Source organism: Pristis pectinata, chromosome 1 (assembly GCF_009764475.1).
Source record: "Pristis pectinata isolate sPriPec2 chromosome 1, sPriPec2.1.pri, whole genome shotgun sequence".
Lineage (NCBI taxonomy): Eukaryota > Metazoa > Chordata > Chondrichthyes > Rhinopristiformes > Pristidae > Pristis > Pristis pectinata.
In genome coordinates, this window is record NC_067405.1 from 119,062,855 (window position 1) to 119,081,095 (window position 18,241).

The 18,241-nt window shown below is 39.6% G+C and overlaps 1 protein-coding gene across 2 annotated transcripts in view; it reads right to left on the reverse strand.

The window, feature by feature from the left end:
* Positions 1-18,241, reverse strand: part of trmt61a (tRNA methyltransferase 61A) — a 46,167-nt gene that overhangs the window by 12,975 nt on the left and 14,951 nt on the right. For both annotated transcript variants that reach the window (XM_052026205.1, XM_052026214.1), the window contains exon 2: positions 17,017-17,379. In XM_052026205.1, the coding sequence (XP_051882165.1) occupies positions 17,017-17,379 (363 nt within the window). The remainder of the gene's footprint in view (positions 1-17,016; positions 17,380-18,241) is intronic.

Consider the following 18,241-nt stretch of genomic DNA (forward strand, 5'->3'; position numbering starts at 1 on the left):
GCAGGGACAAGCCAGGGAACTACAGACCGGGAAGCCATACATCAGTGGTGGGAAAGTTATTGGAAAGGGTTCTAAGGGTCAAGATTTATTTGCATTTGGAAAGGCAAAGACTGATTAGGGATAGTCAACATGGCTTTGTGCATGGGAAATCGTGTCTTACAAATTTGATTGAGTTTATTTTTGAGGAGGTGACCAAGAGGATTGACAAGGGCAGGGCAGTGGACTCTGTCTACATGAACTAACAAGGCCTTTTGTAAGAGCCCACATGGTAGGTTGGTCAAACAGGATCCAAGGTGATATTGGATTGGATACAAAATTGGCTTGGTGGTAGGAGCCAGAGGGTGATAGTGAGAGGGTTGTTTTTCAGGTTGGAGGCCTCTGACCAATGGTGTGCCACAAGGATTGGTGCTGGGTCCTCTGTTGTTCATCATATATGTTAATGATCTGGATAAGAATGTAGGTGGCTGATTAGTAAATCTGGAGATGACACCCACATTGGTGGTGTTGTGGGCAGTGAAGAAGGTTGTCTGAAGATTACAACAGGACATTGATCTACTGGGAAAGTGGGCAAAGGAGTAGAATATGGAATTTAACGCAGACACATATGAAGTTATGAATTTTGGAAAGTTAATCGAGGGCAGGACATACAAAGTGAATGGCAGGGCCCTGGGGAGTGTTGTTGAAAAGAGAGACCTCAGGGAACAAGCACATAGTTCCCTGAAAGTGGCAACACAGGTGGACAGCCTGGTGGAGAAGGCATGTAGCATGCTTGCCTTCATCAGACGAGGCACTGAGTACAGGAGTTGGGACATCATGTTACAGTTGTACATAATGTTGGTTAGGCTGCACTTGGAGTACTGTGTGTGTTCTAGTTGCCTACAGGAAAAAAATGTGATTCAGTTGGAGCGGGAACAGGAAAGATTCACAAGGCTATTGACTGGAATGGAGATCCTGAGTTATAAGGAGAGGTTGTATAAGTTGGGTCTATTTTTCCTGGAGCAAAGGAGGCTGAGAAGTGACGTGATAGAGGTATATAAAATATGAAAGGCATATACAGGGCAGATAGACAGTCAGTTACCATGGTAGGGGTGTCCAAAACTAAAGGGCATAGGTTTAAGCTGAGAGGGAGGAGATTTAATAATGATCTCAGAAATAAATTTTTCCACACAAAGAGTAGTTGGTATCTGGAACAAACTGCCAAAGGAGGTAGTGGAGGCAGGAACAGCAATAACATTTAAGAGACATCTGTACAGGTACTTGAATGACCACAGCTTAGAGGGATATGGAACTAATGCAGCAAGTGGGATCAGTACAGGTAGGCATGATAGTCAGCACAGATGGGGTGGGCCAAATGGCCTGTTTCTATGCTGTACAACCCTACAACAATCCTCTATCAGTATTTGTGCCTTTAAAGATCCCCAAGATCTTGACAGTGCCTCCTGCACTGGATTCATTGCACCACTCTTCACTGGATACAGTGCACCAAGTAACTTACAGACCGACTCTCCACTGGTCTCCCTGCAACAGGTTCATTTACTGCCCTGAGTTAGGCCATACAATTGATAGTTCCAAAGCAATAGATGTATTGTACCAAGCCTTGCTTCGCAGATACATCCATTGCACAGAGCTGGGCTTGGTGTCGAGTGCTTGTTTGACTGGGGGCACCTCATGTTTTTTGCACCAGAAGCCTACAGTTTGCTGTGCAATAGAACTGTGGAGACAGACAGCGCAGAAAAAGGTCCTTCAGCCCACCAATTCTGCATCAACCAACAAGTACCCTTTCTTGTTTAAAAAACACTAATCCAACCATAATCCCATTTTCTACTCTCTCCACATTCTCATCAACTTCCCCACTTTCTACAGCTCAGCTACAGAGTAGGTGCAATTTACAGTGGCCAATTCACCTGCCACCCGCTATGTCTTTGGGATGTAGGAGGAAACCAGAGCATCTGGTAGAAACACTCTCAGTTACTTGGAGAGCAGGCAAACTTCACACAGACAGCACCCAGAGTCAGGATTGAATCTACATCTCTGGTGGTCTACTATCTGTGCCACCCAAAAATGACGAGGGAAGGACTGCCGCTACATCTCAGGGCTCCATCAGTTCAGCAGTGGACAATGCTGCAGCACTTTCCATGGGTTTTCCATCACTCCCCACCCCCCGTTAATTCTCTTCCTCATCTTCCCCATTCAAGACACCTTCTAGGTCAATTTCTTTAAGTTCTCTCTGGTTTCATTAGTGTATAGAGACCCCTATAGAATATTCACCACCACCCAGCAATCTGAATACAACCTCTCTTCAAATTCCAGGGAGCCTGGTGTATGGCATGCCATCACTGTTAGAACCCACAAACCAGGCCAATACAACAGTTTCCAGTCACTCACTTATCAGTTGGAGGCCTTGACACTTCGATGTTTCCAGTTCAGCCACATGCACCCTACCCTGGCTGCCCTGTGATAGACACTGACTTGATCATTCAGTACCCCTCAACCCAGTGGATTATCAAGCTGGGAGGAAACCATATGGAGTGGGTACTGTGCTCGAACCAAGTTGGGCCGCACTGGCCTTTGTGGGGGGAAGAGATCAAGGGAAAGGCCCAGTGAGTGTGTTGTTTCAATTCAAGTTTGCTTAAATTTTTTTTTGAAAAAGAATCAAAATTTTGGAATGTAGTCCAAAGGTGGGGGTTAGAACATCTATATAAAAAAAACTGGCCAGATGTGATTTGATTAGAGTGCAGGGACGTTATTAAAAGCTGACCCGATGCATTTCACTGTGTGCTTCGATGTACGTGTGACTAGTAAAGAAATCTTATCTCACCAGAGTCAAATTTGGTGTGAGTAGCCAGATCCTGTAATGGAGAGTATTCAGTCATATTCCTCACATTCACTTGTGTATCTTAAGGACAGTTTTATACCTTATATTAGTCTGATATCTATTACTTGTGAAGAAGACATTTTAGCTTTCATCACTTCAGCTTTAAACTTGCATCTGTGGATTCCTTTTGCCAATTTCCCTTCTCCATGGTTTCTTCATTCTCACACAACGCAAAAAAAAAAGCACTGGAGGAACTCTGTGGGTCGGGCAGCATCTACGGAGGGAAATGGGCAGTACATGCTTTGGGTCGAGACCCTTCATCTGGACTGGAAAGAAAGGGGGAGATAGCCAGTATAAAGAGGTGGAGGGAAGGGGTGGAGCAAGAGCTAGCAGTTGATAGGTGGATCCAGGTGAGGGGGTGATAGGCAGATGAGGGCAGAAGCTGGGAGGTGATAGGTGGAAGTGGCAACAGGCTGAAGATGATAGAATAATAGGAAAGGATGATGGATCATGGAATAAAAAGGGAGGGGGGTGGGGAGGGAAACCGGTGGGAGGAGTGTGTGGGTGATAGGCAGATGAAGGAGAGGTGGGGGAGGGGAAAGACATGGGGTGATGGGATCACTTGGATCAGGGGTGAAAAAAGAAAAACAGGGGAAAAGGGACAAAGGGGGAGTGTTTACCAGAAGTTAGAGAATTCGATGTTCATGCCACCAGGTCAGAGACTGGCCAAGCAGAATATGAGCGGTTGTTCCTCTAATTTTCGTTTGGCCGTGACCTGGCAGTGGAGGAGGCCGTGGACAGACATGTTGGTGTCGGAATTTGAAGTGGAATTGAAATGGCTGGCCAAAGGGAGATCCCGGCTGGCATGGCGGATGGAGCAGAGGTGCTCGACAAAGTCGTCCCCAGATCTGCATCCAGTCTCACAGATGTAGAGGCGGCTGCATCGGGATTCTCCATTCTCACAACAATTTCCTTGGACAGAGCTCCCACTGATTTCGTTATTAATCCATTCATATTTAAGATGTCCATCTAGTGCCTCATCAAGATGATAATTTATTATGTAAATATTGCGCTTTTCCTTTGACCAGGGCATAGGACATTGAACTCATTAATTTCTCCTCACCCTGGAAAATCCACTTTCCTTCCATCCACAACCCTTAAATCTACTCAAATGCTTGTTTATCCATTAATTTAAAAGATAACTTGAAATATTAATTTTCTTTTTCTTTTGTAGATCGATTGCTACTCCAGGAATCTCACGCAGCCTTAAGTTTTGGAATAAAATGAATTACTTTTCACAATGATGAGTTCCAATAACAAAATGATAACACAATGTGCTGAAACTCAGTAAAAAAAAAAGGGCCCTCTGCAAACTCCACCTTGTCAGTCTGCCAAGTATGGAACAGACACCGATGATATCATAGAAGCTTCACAACTCAAAAAAAAATCCACATTTAAAACTAAAGAAAAACTTAATGCAAACTGCATGTGACAACAGGTGAATGATGTCTTTTTCTCTGGCTTTGAAAAGGTGGGGCACTAATCATGAAGTGGTAGCAAGAGCAGGTGTAGCATATGCATTTTTTCACTAATGTTACAACTTTCTGAAATCTCATTTGTTCTCACGTTGTGTCCAGTGGACCTCCAGTTAAGACTCTTTGTTCTCTCTAATGACAAGAAGACAATGCCTATTCAACAACCTTCCATTTAAATGCAAATTTCTGTATGAATGAAGTTCAAGACTGCCACAGAGAAAAATAATCCATTTCAGAAGTAAATTGAAAACTTACCACAGGAACTATGCAAGCACTCTTGATGTTAAGAACACCATCACAAATACACATTCATACTTTGATATTATATTTGAATAGTTACTTATAAACGATCAAAAAATATTTCTTACACCAAAAGAGCTTAAGTAGCTGCATTATATTTACAATTTAGCAAAAAACAATTTTTGTGAAAATTAGTAAATTTCAGTAAAATGTATATCTGCAAATTCTTGAAAAAAAATAGATGTACACAATATGTCAAAGTCCAACTTTACTCCTTGCACAATTGTGAATGATTTTTAAAACACTGTATTTCCATATTGGCAATGACAGAACAGGATTGAATCAGGACCCACCAAAATGAATGCCGACCAGGCATAGCTCATCATTTAGTTCACCAAACTGAAAATTTAAAACTCATACTGAACAACCTTAGAAAGAAAATCAGTTTATGTTTATCCATAACATATTTAAAAATTAACGTGAAAGCTCATCCTAATGCACAAGAGGCTTCTTGTTTATCTTCATTTACTAAGTCAGCTGTTCCTGAAAGCACCATCTGCAAGCACCATTTGAGCACATCTCCAGCGAATCACATGACCATGCTAAAAAAAATACTCTTGACATCATGTCTGCTTGCATATGTTTGCATAATCAGCCAACCTTATGCACAAGTCATTTTTATAATCTAATCCTGTTACCAAAGGTCATGAAACAAAACCTAAACCTCTTACAGATTCAATTAAAATTTGCACTTGGAGATTCCATAGGTTTGCTGTTTAAGCCTTAGACCGTACAAATGAAATAAAGTATTCAACTTTGTCCTTTTTCATTTCTATAGTTATTCAGAACAAGAACTAATACCAAGAGCATGACAACCGAGATACAGTATGTTAAACTGTCAGCACTGCATTTTTGGATTTAAAACAATTAGATGGTACCATTAAAGTGGATTTAAATATTTTCCTAATTAAATCTTGTTTGTTGATAAGATGGTCAGATTTTAATGTTATACACAATCCAATAATGTTAATGAGGTACATTGCTGGCAAATTACAGAGCTCCTTGCCTATTTTTAAGAAAACATAAACCACATTCAAGTCAGCTCCTCACTGAACCATGAATGCAATCTCCTCCAATGTGTTTTATTTTGCTCCAAGAAAATATTTTTCCATTCCCTTAGGGTTTTATCCTGCTGATCTGGATAAGGTCCTAAACACAACATGTGACAAATATTTAACAGCAGAACTAACATCCTATGGTTTCAAGGAAAAGTGGATTAATTGTTAATTGCAGTGATAACATTACAGTGTTATGGAGAGAATGCAAGGCAATGATATTATAGATTTCCCAGCAAAGATCAAGCTTGGATACCATGGACCACCTTTTGTGCTGGCACAACACATCAACTTGACAACAGACTGCTTCACTGGGCCAACCATGCAGCTTTTTATTTCAGAATAGAGGACAAGACAGCCTCTTGTACTTTTGCTTTTAGAAGCTATTTAAAATGGATGCCTCCCTCCATTAAAAAAATGCAGAAGTGCAGCAGTTACATTTAATTAAACCAGCAAACTGCTGATTAGTTTTTAGTAATAGAAAAAAGCCAACAATTTAACTAGCTACTGGAAAGTAGTAAACAGCCATTTCATGCTGTTTTTATAAGTGGTAAAAGTAAACTAATCCTAAGAAACTACAATCATTCCTTTGTTATAACATGCAACAGATTCTACTTGTAGTGCTGAAAACTTCACACCATAAATATATCAGGAAATCATAGCTTTACATATTTGTATTCAAAGTGAACACAACTTTTAATGCAAAATTTAAGGAGATCACAAAAATATCATACAACTAATTAGATCTGATAAAAAACATTTTTTTAAAAAAATATGACCTTTTCAGTGGACCTTTAAAATCAACTATTTCTATTCAGCGTTTAAGACCCCATCCTTCCTCTTGCCAGTTGCTGCACAATCATTCTGCACTTGACCACATTATAATTTCCCTAGAGCATCAGGTTGGATTTGTGGAGAACCTGCACTCAAAATGCAAAATTCAAATTGTTGGGGTTGTGGTTTAAGCTGGTACCCACTACCACTGTCGAAGAACAAGCCAGAATGCACAATAAGTGCAACCTCGCCCAAACCCCAAGAACACTGAGGATGAAATGAAGATACAAATACCACTAATAAATGAAAAATAGAGTCTTTAAATGCTGAATTGTACATATAAAGTTAACCATTGCCTTCCCATGCAATTACCGCAGATGAAGAAAACCCAAATACATTCAAACAAATAGTGTTGGCTTCAGCATCAGGTTTATTATCATTGATATATTTTGTGAGATTTGTTGTTTTGTGGCTGCAGTACAGTGCAAGACATAAAAATTACTACAAGTTACAAAAATAAATAAATAGTGCAAAAGAAGAATAATGAGGTAGTGTTCATGGATCATTCAGAAATCTGATGGCGGACGTCAGGTCATGGCAAGGACTCAATTTACCACATCACTAACAAACTGCAGGAGCCATAGGAAGAAAGATAATTACTAAGTTGATGCTTGCCCTTAATAAAATGATCATGCAACTACAGTTGTTGATGAATACGTGGTGGAACTTTGCCTACAGGGAAACATTCAGTCGATCACAGAAAAATAATCCCAATAGTACTGTGATGAACAGCATTGTTTCAGCACCAGGAGAATGAACAGCAGTTATTAAGCATCATGTTCAGCAATGAAGAAACCTAAACCAAACAAGATACATTTGTAATCTGACTGGGATTTAGGCAACTCTGACAGGAGGACAAAAAGCAAATGCAGAATGAATTGTAAAATTAAAGGCCTTTTCAGTTTTGCTAGATCAGGGACAACTATTTCCCAGTAGCACTCACTTCTACTGTGACAAAGTGCTTCCAGAGGTTGATTACGGCTAGAATTAACTCCTGTCTGAGCAAGGATCTGGACCCACTGAATTTCGCCTATCGACACAACAGGTCTACAGCAGACACAATCTCACTGGCTCTCCACTCAGCTTTGGAGCACCTAGACAACTGCAAGACACAAGTCAGACTGTTTATTGATTACAGCTCAGTGTTCAACACCATCATTCCCTCAGTACTAATAACCAAGCTTCAAAACCTGGGCCTCTGTACCTCCCTCTGCAATGGGATCCTTGACTTCCTTATAGGGAGACCACAGTCAGTGCGGACCAGCAATAACATCGCCTCCTCGCTGACAATCAACACAGGCGCACCTCAAGGACACGTGCTTAGCCCACTGCTCTACTCTCTCTGCATTCATGACTGTGTGGCTAAGCACAGCTCAAATACCATATATAAATTCACCGATGACACCATTGTTGTTGGTAGAATCTCAGATGGCAATGAGGAGGCTTACAGGAGTGAGAGAGATTGGCTGGTTGAGTGATGTTGCAACAACTTCGCACTCAACATCAGCAAAACCAAGGAAATGGTTGTGGACTTCATGAAGGTGAAGTCGGGAGAACACACATCACTCTTCATTGAGGGGTCAGCGGTGGAAAGGGTGAGCAGCTTCAAGTTCCTGGGCGTCAACATCTCGGAGGATCTCTCCTGGGTCCAAAATTTAATAGCATGAAAAAAAAATGACAGAAGCATTGACTATCAATGGAATTAGTAAACAAAAGATTGCAATTCCAGCATATGCCAGTAGAATAAAACGAAATGCAAAGGTTGGGATTAAAGTTGAAACTGGGAAAATAAAGCAGAACATTTGGGAAAAGCTGTAAGAAATTTGTAAAATGAGAGATTAAAAAGGTAAAGGAAATTAGGTTTTAATTTCCCTTGCTTTTGTTTTCCTCACGCAGAGTTGCTACAAGACAATAAAAAGGCAAACTTGAAATGAAAGAATAAGCAGAAATACAAGATTAGTTTGTCTGAACTTTCACAGATTAAGCATATATTGGAATTATGGAATTACCAAAATAGTTTATCTCTGGTAAAAGAGAAATAGTACAAAAGACAACACCCAAACTGGAAGTAAACAAATCACTGAGTTCTGATGATTTACATCCGTAAATTTCAAGTGGTGGATGGGGCTGAGAGAGAAAAAAAAATGCAAGGAATATTGAGGGTCACCTATAATCTTCCAAAATCTTCTGGCAGAAAAAAGTGTGCCAGAGAGTGACAAATTGGATACTCTTTAAAATGGGACAAGAGTAACCCTTTTACACTAACTTTATTATACAATAAATAAATATGGGATTTAGTTTAAATACTCCATGTATTTTGTAAAGTATAAAATTGTATAAAGTTTTAATATACACAGGTCCAGCAGAACCATTTCTTGAAATACCAAGTGAAACCCATGAAACTGAGTGGCATTTGGCCCATATTTACATGAAATAGTCCTGCTGAGATTTTCAAAAATAGAACTGATAGAATACTGCTCCTAGAATTAAGACAAAAGGGTAAACCTAATACTTAGCCACATGTCAAACACTGACCATTTAAATGCGTATAGTAGTTAACAAAAATTTTGATATCATCTTCTCTTTATTTGTGTTTGGCATTTTGAAAAAGCAAAAATTCAACATGCCTGGAATAAATATTACAGTGATTCATCCTTGTAAAGACCCCAGTTCAGTGATGTTTATGTCACATAAACACTCATGTATAAGAATAACATTCTGATAGCTTTTGAAAGAGTACTTTAAGTCTGTATTTTCCAAACAAATATTTACAACGAAAGGAAGAAAGGAAATAGAGTCAAAATGAAAATAGGTATCGAAATATCTTCAAACTGTGGATGAGGTTTGTAATATTTTTGAATATTTACAAGAATTTGGTTATCAACTATTGGCAAAATAGAATTTTGGTTTGGGAATGAAATAAAAAGGCTTTTAAAATTCTCTCCTCAAATGCTGAGAAGCTTCAGTCTTGTGCTTGTATACATTTACGAAGTCATCACATCCAACAGCTAAAGATTTACTGCGCCATACGAGTTTATATTATTGCATATTTATGCCTCTGTGATATTTATGTACATGCAGCAGCTAGTAAGACACTAAAATTTTCCAGGAACTATTCATAAACATTTTATTGCCCTATCCCAGAACAGACTTCTTACAGATTGCTGACCTTTTCAGTTGTTTTCTACACTGCTCCGTTTCCAATCCCTGGCATAGAACCAGTGCCACAGAAAATTGGTCGGTTCACAACACTTTAAAAATGCTATCAAAAATATCCATTATCACAAAGACATCAGATTTAAGCCCAAGATGCAAAGGGCATCTCCCAAATAAAAACTCTGTGTGGTTCAAATATGAAGTTAATTCAGAATAAAGCAATTATGCTCACATTTCTTGGTACCTTTGTGCTTGTCAGAAATTTACTCTCATTTTTTTGGCAGGACTTGTTTTTCTTTAGCAATTTTGTTGTGGCAAAAAAAATGTAAATGACATCACAGTACTGGAAAATTTCTCTGCAATCTAACTGCTCTGAAAAACAGTTGTTATTAATTCATATACCAACCAGCTTAAACATCGCCATTTCCCCTGAAATCGTGCTACTTAGAGGCTCAACATTCATGCCACATTCTTTGTTCTCCAGGAAAAACGTGACCTCCAATGACCTCAAAAAGTACCTCATATGTATTGACTGCTTTGCCCATGGAGGTTAGGGTCACTGCCACTTTCTGCTTCCTAGCCTCAGGATCACTTCAGACTTTTGCTGCTGATTTCTGCCGCAACTCAGACTTGTGTTCACTGTTATTAGGTAGGTCAAGTTCCTACCTCCATGCACAGCTGCAGACCTTGCCCTGTCCCTGGCCACACTCCTACCACATTTCCATTGCCTAATGTGTAGAGATGTTGTTCCCAGTCACTATCTGAAGGTAGGTGGCCAAGTTGGAAGCAGATGAGCACACCTAGCTAGCTGTGGCCATCTTACCAACTTCCACTGAGGGGAAGAGGCTGTTTGAAGATCAAGAACTCAAACCCGGCACAAAACAGTCCATCAAAAAGCCAACATTCCTGCTCTTCTACATGGCTCCGAGGCTTCAACTACTCGAGATACCTCAAGACACTTGAAAAAGGTTCCATCAACAGTCTCGCCACAAAATCCTCCAAATTCACTGGTCGGAAATCAATTCAACATGTGAATCCTCTCCTAATTAGCCTCAGCTAGGACAGGCCTCATTGCTCAACAACAGACTCTCGAAAGAGACATTTTATTCCAAGTTCTGTCATGGAAAGAGATTACCAGGATGATAGAGAAAACAACTTGAGGATGTTCTCAAAGCCTCCTTCAAACAAAAAGGTTACGTCCCCCAATGACTGTTGGGAATCCCTGGTCCAAGAGAAGGAGCATTCAGTATGGCATTGAAAACCTCGAGTCTGTTTATTGGGAACACACAAAAACCTGGCGCAAGTGGTGGCAGGAGTATTCCAACTTTCAAACCACCCTAATGTCTGGACTGTCCAGCACCTCATGCCTCATTTGTGGAAGAGTTTACAATTTCCCATCAATTACCTCAGAATCCTTGGAACTTGAGTGGAAACAGGTCATCCATGATCCTGAAGGACTGCCTAAGAAGAGATCATAAAATCTACACTGTAGGAAAGACTTCATCTGTTTTTTCTTCACTCCAGGAGAAAGCAGAGCAGACAGTCGGCTCCATTGCATACTTCTCCAAAGTGTTCTCATTCATAGACTGCATTCGTGTCTTTATAGCCACCCACCCAATTCCAGGAGCACTGCCATTACACCCCCTGAATAAAAAGCATCATGCAGACGGTTCTTCACAAGCCTATCCAGGATCGTCTGAACAGCAATCCATTCATTCACTGGCAAGTTCCTACCTCCATGCACAGCTGCAGACCTTGCCCTGCCCTGGCCACACTCTGTCTTATAGCTGCAGGTTTTTTTTAAATGGAGTATGCCTAAGAGAGTTTCTTGGGAAGGGTGCATCTGAGTGGGATTGCAACTTACTTATTCACCATTCAACCTATTTGGTACACGGCAGCTCCCAACAGAGCAACCTCACTGGTTCCATTCCCCCTTCCCTAAAAGTTATTTGACATGCCCATCAGCTCCCTTTTGATTCTTTTGGCACTTAGCACAGTGAAGTACTAATTTACATTAACACCCGGCAGACCCACTTGACCACAGGAAGAATGCACAAACTCCACACAAGTCAGCGCCCAAGGACAGGATCGGACATAGGACTCTGGAACTCTGAGGCAGCAGCACTAACTGCTTGATAGGAAATGTAAATTTGGAGATCCAGTATCTTGCAAACAACATTAAGTGAGTAGAATGTATTTCTACAAATTTGTTCAAGTGAATTAATACAAGACGCATTCTCTCTCAAAAAGACAGCAAGGTACAATTTGACCTTTTAAGATCATATTTCATGGAATTAAACGTTACTGTACTGATAGGGACTTTTAGCATTATAATTTACTATGTCCTAAATTAGATACATCAGATAAGCATTAACACCAATGCAGATTATACCATATCGGAAATCTTGATATTGCAATCAAAGAGGTCCAATACCACTGCAATCAAGACTTTCTACATTCACTGAATAGAACAACGCTTTACCTCAACGTGTACACAGTCACACTCAGGCTTTTATTTTTTTTTACTTTCAAAAGTGCAACTTAAAATCTTCACTGCAGCTAAAAATTTGGGACTGACTGCAATAGGTTTACCTTAACCTTTTTAAACAGGAGCATTAATGTGGCCCATCTTTGCAAATAATTGTTTTAAATGGCAAGTAGTTTCATTGGCTAATGTACTAACAACACAAAGATGAGTTAACTAATGAACTTTTAAACCGGAGGAATACATTTCCTGATGCATTATTGAATAATGACTGCTTTAATCTTTCATAGACCTGAGAAACCGCATAAAAAAAACTGAATATGGAAATATGATTGCAGTAGAAATAAAACATCGAGTTGACATGGGTATCCATTTAGGCTGGTTATCAGTTTTCAATAAAGCAAATACAATTGCTCTACAAAAGTCATTGCATTATACCACATTGTTCATCAGATCAAAGGAGTCACATGGGTTCCCTCCTGCAGTAGCTGTACAGCAGTCAAGGACTCTACTAATGCTGCACCAGTTCTTTTAAAGCTAACCTCCTTATAGGAAATTCTAACCTTTGCACATTGACTCCGTGAAACTCAAGGTTTCTGTAGAAATAGTCAGCGATCTGGTAGAAAATACAGATTTTGATGTCATTGTAAGTTGGATCAATAAAATTCCACGAGATGTGATTCAACTCACATTTTTGGTACATTTTATCCTTTGCTGCCAATTCAATTCAGAATTACATTCTATTCAGGCCACTGCAGGAAAGGTGCACCATGATTGTATTAACTCTTAAAAATTAACTGTTTCAATGCACACCAGCATACAAAGTCATCAGGGTTTGAGAAGTGATTAGGTGAAAAAAAAATCTTTACTATTGCACCTTTATAATCACTAGGTTTTGTTTCCATCTGGAGAATTACATTTTTTAACAAAATCAACTAAAGTAGATTTTTTTCATTATTTTCCAGATGTGTGAAGAAATATTTATGGAGCACATTCTTATATTTATTTTTGATAGATGTAGACATTATTTATCCTTTTGCCATTTCTGATGCTTGTATCCTGAAATAAATTAAACAAAACAAAATTTATTGAACAACTTTTTCCTTTTAGTCTGGATTTTGTTGTGGGTGGTGAACAAACGAATCAGCAATTAGTTAGACTTGCATCTATTCAGGGAATTTCTATAGGCTTTTACATCACATCCAAGCAACACAGCATACTCTATGGGGTGGGGGCAGAAAACTTAACAAGGAGGTGTAACTTAGAATAAATTCAATGAATACAATTACCAAAACAAAATATAGAGGGAAGGAAGATCTTATAGTGGTGGGGGGTGACAAAGGGAGAAGAGAGACAGGATACAAGAAAGAACACATGCGCGACAAACAGAGAGCACAAGAGAATTTCTTCTCAGGAATTTTCAATGCTAATAAAATAATGAAGAGATGAGACCAACCTAACGTGTTAATTTTCTCTACTAGAGATAGTCTGCCAGCAATCAAAACTCTCCACAAGTTAAAAAGCCGTTTCTTTAGATAGGATTCACAAAATAAAAAGCCCTAGTCTTTTTCTCCCCCCATGCAAGTCAGGTCTGCATCTACAATGCAAAACTACACAGAGTTCAATAGTACTTGCTCTTTTGTATCAGTCAGGGCAGCATATCAAACTGAGAGCTAAGCCCTTGTGGCAGGGGAGATGTGCAGGAAGGGCCAGGTTTTCCCTCAGGAAAGTATTCTTTGACGGCTGTGGATTCAAAGCCACAGACATCTTCCGCCGGCAGATTTTCCAAGTAATTCAATGTGTAACATTATTTAAATTTGCTGCAGGCCTTCCAAGAAAAAGGAGAGTGGAGCAGTAGTCACCTCTGAAGGCAGAGACTGCATGTTCTCCCAACAGTACACAGTATAAACCCCACATTCCAGTTGTGGATGCCTTGATGAAGGTACATTGAGGGAGCAAGAAACAGCATCAACACTGACCATCTCATCAGAAACCTAGCAAGCAAACGTCAGGTTGAAATGACATTTAAAGTAGATAGAAGAGGAGCCACTATCCATCCACCCTCCAGCTTTGCTATCGGGGCAGTCCTGGCTACTTAGTCTATGCAGGACATTCCAAAATGTGTCATATTTACAGCGAACCTAGACGTGAGGCTGCCTTCTGCAATAAATGCAAGTTGGAACACTACCAGAGAAAAGACTGCAAGGGGAGTAACATACACGGAAAGGGAAGCCACTGCCACCGGGATTGCTCCAAGTGCTTCTTCAGTTACACAGAGAGGAGAGCTGACAAGTTCTGCATGAAGGAAAACAACTTCCCTCCTCCAGCTGAGAAGATAACCATCAAAAGAAAGAAAAAAAGTACAGTCAGAGCAAACTGCCAAGTCTCAGTTGTCAGCCCCATGCCAGTCAATGGATGGCTGGCAGTAGGGAAGCAAGCAGGAAACCAGCAGGTTGTGAAGTGAAAGGAAAAAAAAGGTGCCCTAGAAAAGCAAAGTGGCCCTGAAGAATTCAAAGACAAGTGGCAAAAAGTAACAAACGTCCCAGGCAGACATCAGCAGCTGCTCTTCATTCGGTGATGAAGGAGGACGGAATGAAAGGGATGGAAAAGAGACAGAAAAGAAGCCCCAGCCAAGAACCTGTGGGAGAAGCAGAGTCCAATGCACCTTAACTGTGGGAAGTTGGGAGCAATTCAACATCCAACACAATCCAACTTGTGGAACAGCACATTATCCAACTCAGCCCAGTTCCAGAAATTCAGGAGCAACTAACTAGAAGCCCAGAAGCAGATGGTGGAGACATGATGAAGGAGAACCAAATTGGTCTCCCCTCAGCAACACCACCAGCTTCAATGCAGCTGAACTCAGCCCTCAGGGGAGATCAGGACCAGTGCCTAATCCTGGTGTAAATGTTGATGCATGCGGTGGGCATACCAGGACAGAATAACTGACTGCAGTAATGCAATTTTGGATCGTAAATTTACAAAACAATGTGTTTAAAAAATTGTATCGATTAGCATATGCAATGTGAAAAGCATCGTGTGATATGTTGCATCCTTGGGATATCTCACCAATGTTAAGGCCAACCTGCTGTTTCTTCAGGAAAATGACTTACCTACCCAAGTAATCACTGGCAGCAGTTACGATGATGGTCCCACAGGCAATCTATGTGATCAGAAGGTGTATATTTAATGAAAAGTATATTCTAGAAAAAAAAGCTTGAATGGGGAAGCCAGGAGGCAATACATGCTTTCCATCCATCTTTTGGTAGTATACCAGGGACAGCATTGTCAGATTGTCACATTTTAATTGCATGATGGAAGTTGTTCTCCAAGTCGCACATAAATAACGTTGAATGTTATTATCCTCAATTCCGCCCCCCGCCAAAATAAAATGAGCAGAACATTATGGACTAAACTGCTAATTTCTCTCTTTCAAGGAATCTAATCCAAATAGATGTTGAGGCTATGGTCGAAGAGTTTCAAATCAAATTGTTATGGCAGATTGCTTTTCCCTTTGTACTACCTCGATGTATTTATGTTATGAAACGATCTGTATGAATGGCATGCAAAACTAAGTCTTTTTCCACTATCTCTCAGTACACGTGACAATAATAAATCAATTACCAATTACCTTTCAATCAATGCAACTATAAAATAAACAAAACTACTGTACTATTGCTCTGTATATTCCAAGCACCAGATAAAGGAAGTTTAAGCACAATGAATTTCATTTTCCCATCAGGTCCTGTTTTTCCCCTCCCCTAATTGCTTTATACTTAACATTATGTTTTCCATTTAGTTTCCTTGTTCCAAAATTGATTTCCTCAGTCTTTTATCACACATTGCTTCCTAACTAAAATAACAAGCAGGCAACTTGGTCCAACCTTCAATGATGCTCAAGCCCCTGCTAGAAGATTACAAACTGACATTCCCTTCAATGTTCCTTTCAGTTTAGCACTAAGTATCTTCGGATCACCACAAACCATGGAAATCAACTTTGCAACATTGGAGTTCTCATTTATTCATGTCAAAGCTTTCCCCACCTAAGGCTACATTTAAAACATACTTCTATTTCAACTACTAAATTTGATATTTAAAACCTATCTTTAAAAAAATAGTCAACTATCCTCAATGCAAATCATTGCTTAATGTTTCTGAAGTAGCAGTCAACAAACGAGTGCAGTTAAATCCACCTCACACATTAGCCTCCATTAAATGTCAAAACATCAGATTAAAAAGCAAATTGAATATCCCAATAAAACATAACATATTTCATGGATTTCACAATGCCCAAAAAAACACTTGCAATAATTTAGCACCACAGCTTATGGAAATATTTCAAGCCTTTCACATAATAAGTTACTTTTGGAGGGTAACCAACTCAGGAAAGACAGAGAAGGAACACTACTCTTCTTTCATTAACACCATGGGATTTTAAATTTCCACCTTTATACAAAGAAGTGAACTTTAATATTTGAACCAGATGTGTAGATTGCAGGATATAACTACATCATTGAATTTATAGGTGTCATGCAAGATGCAGAGACAGCAACTTATTAAATTCCAGAGAACTGCAGAATAAGCATTTCACCTTGAGAACATCAGAACAAAGTTACCTCAACATTTTTGAAAATAGCCATGCTTGAAAATTAAATACAGCCGCTCAGTAGATTGGGATCCTTCATCATCCAGAGGGAAAAACAAAATCATGCTTTCAAGAGTTCAAATCTTTGTCGCAGAACTGTCAATTAATAAACACGTTTGTTATATACAAGAACAGCTGGAGGACAAGTTGAAGTCCGAGTGCTTAGGTTCCACGTTATTCAAATAACTTACCTGATTCACAGACAATTGATCCTGGCTTCAACTCGAGCATCATGATGATCATAGAGATATCAGTGGAATAAAGGATCTGGGTCCGGTGAGGAAGAGTCACTGTCCAGAGCTCTGGAGTTGGATGAAGTATATAAACCCAACCTCCTTTGCTGCATGTAATCTTAGAGCCATACTTCTTTCCAATGAGGTCTGTTGAATGCTTGATGGCCCCATATTTAGTCTGTGTTGCACCACCTTGCTGTACTTTAATCGCAAACATAGAGTCATGACCCAGGAAAACAATGGCAGTGTCACCACTCTGAATGACATCTTTATACTCCAAGAAACTCATTTTTGAAAATGGAATGCAAGAACTTTGACAACCTAGAGAAGAACAACAAAGTAAAGAATAAATAAGTTAATTTATCCTCTTAACCAAATTTAATCAAACATCACCAAATTTAGTAATGGTTCTTACCAGAACACTGGAACATAAGCTTGTATCAAATGGATCTGAATGGATCCAGTAGAATGGGCTGCCTATACAACACAGTCCATTTTTTCTGAGTTTTGTGGGTAAATGCTTTACTTTGTATGAGAATGAAAGAATGACCCACTGATGATTTTTGATTTATATTGTTATTTCAGCTTGGGGGGGGGGGGGGGGGGGGATGCAGGCAGTAGGGAAGCTGTGTAGTTAGCTTAACCATTACTCACCTGTACTGGGAAAAGGAAATGGAAAGATTGGGTGGGTAGCCTGCTGGCCAAGATTTCACCTTCAATTTAAAAACAAAATCAAAAAATTGTGGCTTCCTCTCCTCCCTCCCACCCCCCCACCATGTTATCTAGATCTTTCACCTCATTGCTTGCAAAAAGTAGGCAGGAAAATTAGGTGACTATTGTCCAAGAATTTCCAAAGAGAATAACAGTAAGGCTTATTGGCACTCAGAGTTATAATGAAGAAAATCTTGAGCAACATTGGATTATGAAATCCAAAAGTTACTGACTGACTTTGTTCTTCCATACAGTCAACTGTTGTAGACTTCACTGAGGTAATCAACAGAGTGAGTGAATTGACAAAAACTTCAGCCTTTTACAATCTAGTCCTGCTGTATAAAAAACAATGAAAATTGTTTGACTTAGCTGGCAATTTTAAAAAGCATTCAAGTCATAATCATTGCTGAGCCACTTCTCCATATTTTGTTTAGAATAATGATTTTAAAATTCCATGAATCTAGAAAGATTT